This window comes from Centruroides sculpturatus, unplaced genomic scaffold, assembly GCF_000671375.1.
Source record: "Centruroides sculpturatus isolate CEXI.00-Female unplaced genomic scaffold, Cexi_2.0 scaffold1708, whole genome shotgun sequence".
NCBI lineage: Eukaryota > Metazoa > Arthropoda > Arachnida > Scorpiones > Buthidae > Centruroides > Centruroides sculpturatus.
This window is the reverse complement of record NW_019385902.1, coordinates 134890-140889: the sequence shown is the minus strand read 5'-3', so window position 1 is coordinate 140889 and position 6000 is coordinate 134890. Positions and strand designations below refer to the sequence as shown.

At 31.7% G+C, this 6000-nt stretch overlaps 2 protein-coding genes across 2 annotated transcripts in view; one reads left to right on the top strand and one right to left on the bottom strand.

The window, feature by feature from the left end:
• The first annotated feature begins 590 nt into the window (after positions 1-590).
• On the top strand, positions 591-2222 carry LOC111612493 (canalicular multispecific organic anion transporter 2-like). The gene is made up of 6 exons (XM_023353718.1): positions 591-914; positions 1024-1223; positions 1309-1435; positions 1508-1609; positions 1695-1841; positions 2040-2222. Exons 1-6 carry the CDS (start codon positions 633-635, stop codon positions 2205-2207), a joined length of 1026 nt encoding a protein of 341 aa, XP_023209486.1. The 5' UTR covers positions 591-632; the 3' UTR covers positions 2208-2222.
• Positions 2223-2857: 635 nt separating this feature from the next.
• LOC111612492 (multidrug resistance-associated protein 1-like) overlaps positions 2858-6000 on the bottom strand; it is a 61714-nt gene continuing 58571 nt past the window's right edge. Inside the window, exons 21-26 of the mRNA XM_023353717.1 lie at positions 4166-4476; positions 3857-4056; positions 3645-3771; positions 3471-3572; positions 3239-3385; positions 2858-3040 (exon numbers count right to left, since the gene is read on the bottom strand). Coding sequence (XP_023209485.1) covers positions 2873-3040; positions 3239-3385; positions 3471-3572; positions 3645-3771; positions 3857-4056; positions 4166-4476 — 1055 coding nt within the window. The 3' untranslated portion in view covers positions 2858-2872. The remainder of the gene's footprint in view (positions 3041-3238; positions 3386-3470; positions 3573-3644; positions 3772-3856; positions 4057-4165; positions 4477-6000) is intronic.

The window sequence follows — 6000 nt, the reverse complement described above, 5'->3', positions numbered from 1 at the left end:
TAGAACTTAGCTAGCTAAATTTATAGATATACCAGACCTTACTCTAAAGGTTTTTTCCTACTGCACAAGTTTTGTTTTGGCCAAGCTGATAAATCCTAGCATTTATAAACTGTTCTAAAAGACATAAATTGAAAATAAGGACAACAACACAAATCTGTATAATTATTTATTAATTTCANGTGTTTCCTCAGAAAATACTGTACTGTACTTGTATGTATTGTTTACTTGAGAATATAACAGAGAATAAACTGCCCAAATACCCTTAAACAAAGGAAAAGTACGTCCTTTATGAAGGCATAGAGCCTTTACTACATGAAAATGAAAATTAATGAATACACTGTGTACAGTAATTTACCTGATAAGACACACCTCAGAAAAATACTTTATGAGAGGTTTTATACTTTTATAAAGCTGTCTATAATGAAAATTAATTAACTAAGGATTTTTTTGCCCTGCCAGGGTGTGGCCGAGTTATCCGGAGTGCCGGGTTATCGAGAGCCGAGTTCTCGAGGTTCTACTGTAGTCAAAATAGAACTTTTAAGTTATATTTTAATGATAATTTAAGTATTAGAATGATATAAACTTTTGTATTTTCTTTTGTAGCTGTATTTATATTTATTGGTGCATTATCTATGAATCTTGCATGTCTGCGTGCATCTAAAATTCTACACGATGAAATGCTGGTTCGTATATTGCATGCGCCCATGTCCTTCTTCGACACCACTCCCATGGGTCGGGTTTTAAACAGATTTTCTAAAGATGTAGATACAACTGATATAACTATCCGATTTAATATTCGCATGATGCTTGTTCAGGCATTTCGATCCTTAGTTTCTTTTATCATTATTTGCATGGAAACTGCTTTATTTCTGGTGGTAGTAATACCTATCGGCATAATATATTATTTGCTTCAGGTATGGGATGGCAACTTCTATATTTTAACGACTTAACTTTTATAAATAAAGTCTAAAGTGTGAACAATTAGGATTTGGAGAGTAAAAGCATTTGTTATTGTAATTTCAGAAATTTTACATTCCCACATCGCGACAGATGAAGAGACTCGAATCTGTAACACGTTCTCCGATTTATGCGCATTTTTCTGAAACAATAACAGGAACTTCATCCATTCGAGCTTATAGAGCTGCACAAAAATTTATCGATGAGTCAAATAATCGCGTAGACACCAATCATTCCTGTTATTATCCGAGTTTAGCAGCAAATCGGTAAGATCATTTCTTAATTTTTAAATTAATTTTAACGAAAAAAATGCCATAAATTTTAAATATAAATTACTGCTTTCGTATGCAGATGGTTGGCAATAAGATTAGAATTTTTAGGATACTCCATAGTATTTTTTTCTGCATTATTTGCTGTTCTTACTAAGAATGATTTGAATCCCGGAATTGTTGGATTATCTGTCAGCTACGCTTTAACGGTAAAAAACAAATCCTTTTTTTTGTAATTATTTTAAAACATAAATGTTAATAATAAAATTTTTTAAATATAGATAACGGCTAATTTAAATATGTTGGTTCGAGCGAGTGCCGATGTAGAAACAAATATAGTTTCGGTGGAACGTTGCCTGGAATACAGCGGAATTAATACAGAGGTATACAAATAATAATAACTTAGATAAATTAAATCTAAATTTTTATATAAATTAAGATAAAAATTAGATTATTACAAATCTTTAGGCTCCTCGTTATAATAAATCAACCAAACCAGATGATTCCTGGCCGAAAAATGGAAATATCAAATTTGAAAATTATTCTACGAGATACAGAGAAGGATTAGATTTAATTCTGAATGATATAACATGCGACTTTTCTGCTGGTGACAAGGTATAAATATTTGTTTTCTATTATTTAGATTGACAGTAAATACTTTTAATTGAAATAGTAGTTAAATCTACTCTTATTCACTCGCAATGCAATCAAATGTTATCAGGATCGTTCAGATTGTTTTATTATTATTATTATTATTTTACAAATTGTCTCAGATCATTTAAAAACACCTGTTGTATTTATTTTTTCTTTCAGATTGGTATTGTAGGAAGAACCGGCGCTGGAAAATCATCGCTAACGTTATCTCTCTTTCGAATTATTGAAGCGGCAGCTGGGAAAATCTATGTCGATGACGTCGATATTTCTAAAATTGGGTTGCACGATCTTCGGTCCAAACTTACAATTATTCCTCAGGTAAAATAAAATTTCCATACTTTTGTTATAAGAAGGTGCTCGCGGATATTTGCTGATGGCGTTTTGTAAATATTATGCGATTTTTCATAATTTTGCTTTGCAAAGGATGACATTTTATAAAGATTTTTATAACAATGCTAGAGTGATTTTGACTAAATCGTGGTAAATGATAAAACTATTTCTATCACTTATCACGTAATAAAATATTAAAACTTATGACTTGGTGAAAACCGAGTAAAAATATACTGTCTTCTAAGTGAGCATAAAATTGCTATATCGGATTTATCATACAGGAAAAAGGCGAATGGACGTAAAATAGGCTTTATTCAGACAGAATATGCACTTCGAGTATTCGGATAGGAGCCTATTTTACGTCCATTCGCCTTTTTCCTGTATGATAAATCCGATATAGCAATTTTATGCTTACATAGAAGACAGTATATTTTTACTCGGTTTTCACCAAGTCATAAGTTTTAATATTTTATTACGTGATAAGTGATAGAAATAGTTTTATCATTTACCACGATTTAGTCAAAATCACTCTAGCATTGTTATAAAAATCTTTATAAAATGTCATCCTTTGCAAAGCAAAATTATGAAAAATCGCATAATATTTACAAAACGCCATCAGCAAATATCCGCGAGCACCTTCTTATAACAAAAGTATGGAAATTTTATTTTACCTGAGGAATAATTGTAAGTTTGGACCGAAGATCGTGCAACCCAATTTTAGAAATATCGACGTCATCGACATAGATTTTCCCAGCTGCCGCTTCAATAATTCGAAAGAGAGATAACGTTAGCGATGATTTTCCAGCGCCGGTTCTTCCTACAATACCAATCTGAAAGAAAAAATAAATACAACAGGTGTTTTTAAATGATCTGAGACAATTTGTAAAATAATAATAATAATAATAAAACAATCTGAACGATCCTGATAACATTTGATTGCATTGCGAGTGAATAAGAGTAGATTTAACTACTATTTCAATTAAAAGTATTTACTGTCAATCTAAATAATAGAAAACAAATATTTATACCTTGTCACCAGCAGAAAAGTCGCATGTTATATCATTCAGAATTAAATCTAATCCTTCTCTGTATCTCGTAGAATAATTTTCAAATTTGATATTTCCATTTTTCGGCCAGGAATCATCTGGTTTGGTTGATTTATTATAACGAGGAGCCTAAAGATTTGTAATAATCTAATTTTTATCTTAATTTATATAAAAATTTAGATTTAATTTATCTAAGTTATTATTATTTGTATACCTCTGTATTAATTCCGCTGTATTCCAGGCAACGTTCCACCGAAACTATATTTGTTTCTACATCGGCACTCGCTCGAACCAACATATTTAAATTAGCCGTTATCTATATTTAAAAAATTTTATTATTAACATTTATGTTTTAAAATAATTACAAAAAAAAGGATTTGTTTTTTACCGTTAAAGCGTAGCTGACAGATAATCCAACAATTCCGGGATTCAAATCATTCTTAGTAAGAACAGCAAATAATGCAGAAAAAAATACTATGGAGTATCCTAAAAATTCTAATCTTATTGCCAACCATCTGCATACGAAAGCAGTAATTTATATTTAAAATTTATGGCATTTTTTTCGTTAAAATTAATTTAAAAATTAAGAAATGATCTTACCGATTTGCTGCTAAACTCGGATAATAACAGGAATGATTGGTGTCTACGCGATTATTTGACTCATCGATAAATTTTTGTGCAGCTCTATAAGCTCGAATGGATGAAGTTCCTGTTATTGTTTCAGAAAAATGCGCATAAATCGGAGAACGTGTTACAGATTCGAGTCTCTTCATCTGTCGCGATGTGGGAATGTAAAATTTCTGAAATTACAATAACAAATGCTTTTACTCTCCAAATCCTAATTGTTCACACTTTAGACTTTATTTATAAAAGTTAAGTCGTTAAAATATAGAAGTTGCCATCCCATACCTGAAGCAAATAATATATTATGCCGATAGGTATTACTACCACCAGAAATAAAGCAGTTTCCATGCAAATAATGATAAAAGAAACTAAGGATCGAAATGCCTGAACAAGCATCATGCGAATATTAAATCGGATAGTTATATCAGTTGTATCTACATCTTTAGAAAATCTGTTTAAAACCCGACCCATGGGAGTGGTGTCGAAGAAGGACATGGGCGCATGCAATATACGAACCAGCATTTCATCGTGTAGAATTTTAGATGCACGCAGACATGCAAGATTCATAGATAATGCACCAATAAATATAAATACAGCTACAAAAGAAAATACAAAAGTTTATATCATTCTAATACTTAAATTATCATTAAAATATAACTTAAAAGTTCTATTTTGACTACAGTAGAACCTCGAGAACTCGGCTCTCGATAACCCGGCACTCCGGATAACTCGGCCACACCCTGGCAGGGCAAAAAAATCCTTAGTTAATTAATTTTCATTATAGACAGCTTTATAAAAGTATAAAAGCTCTCATAAAGTATTTTTCTGAGGTCTGTCTTATCAGGTAAATTACTGTACACAGTGTATTCATTAATTTTCATTTTCATGTAGTAAAGGCTCTATGCCTTCATAAAGGACGTACTTTTCCTTTGTTTAAGGGTATTTGGGCAGTTTATTCTCTGTTATATTCTCAAGTAAACAATACATACAAGTACAGTACAGTATTTTCTGAGGAAACACTCGTACTTATTTTTTTTAACCCCATTCCCGATAACCCGGCATTTTCACAAACTCGGCCACCCTTCGGTCCACATTAGGCCGAGTTTTCGAGGTTCTACTGTATAACCATATTGTTATCAATCATTAACAACTTAAATAGCACAAGTAATAAGACTGATTCAATAATTCAGGCGTCAATAATGAGAGAGGACAAATATATAGTATGGTATTTGAACTTGAACTGTGCTCTCATGATGTGGCAGGTTTACTCACTTGTAAGTGGCAATGAATGAATGTTTTTGTATAGAAATACTATTGTGATAAATGTCTGATTCAAAAACCTAACAGAGTTAACATCAATTTTCTCATCAAATTGAAGAAATTCATGAAGAAAGCTTTACAATTATTGACAGAAATTTACAGTGAAGATTGTATATCTCAAACATATTTTTTTGATTGGCATGAAAACTTTAAGGCACAATATGCAAAGTATAAAAAATGTGATTGCCCAGGTAGTTGCTTTCTTCTACATCCAAGATGCTTTGATAGCTAACTGGGTTCTCATTGGCCAGACTGTCAATCAACACTACTATATTAAAATCTTGACTAAATTCTTCAAGTGAGTGAGAAGGAAATGGCCAATATGGTAAAGAAACGAGTGAATCTTGTATCAGGATAACAAGCCATTCCATAAAGCATTTTCTGTAAAGCAGTTTTTGATTAATAAAAACAAATCTCTGTACTTTATTGCTTTCATATTCATTGGATCTTGCTTACTGAAACTTTTTCTTCTTCCCAAAGAGCAAGTCTGTGCCCAAAGAAACCTATTTTGTATGAAGAGGTAAAATCAAAAACAATGGATCTCCTGGATAGTTATACAGAAAATGGTTTGGTTTAGTTTGATGAGATACTGCAATGCAATACATAGGTAATCTGCCAAGGAGATGCCTTTCAGGAGGACTTTCTATGGAAAACTGATCCCTATTTAGGTACTCGATGCAGCCAGCCTGTTGGTGAGGCAAAACCTATGACCAACAGAAAATTGCAAGAAAACAGAAATGGGCTTTACAGAAAATTATCTGAAGGCATTGTATGTAGTTGTGTAAAAAAAAAACTATTTT

Bases quoted from the DNA above. Each gene is read 5' to 3' on its own strand.
- LOC111612493 (XM_023353718.1), top strand. From the start codon at position 633: ATGAATCTTGCATGTCTGCGTGCATCTAAAATTCTACACGATGAAATG. The intron at 1,224-1,308 runs GTAAGATCATTT...TTTCGTATGCAG, and splicing joins CCGAGTTTAGCAGCAAATCG to ATGGTTGGCAATAAGATTAG. The intron at 1,436-1,507 runs GTAAAAAACAAA...TTTTAAATATAG, and splicing joins CTGTCAGCTACGCTTTAACG to ATAACGGCTAATTTAAATAT.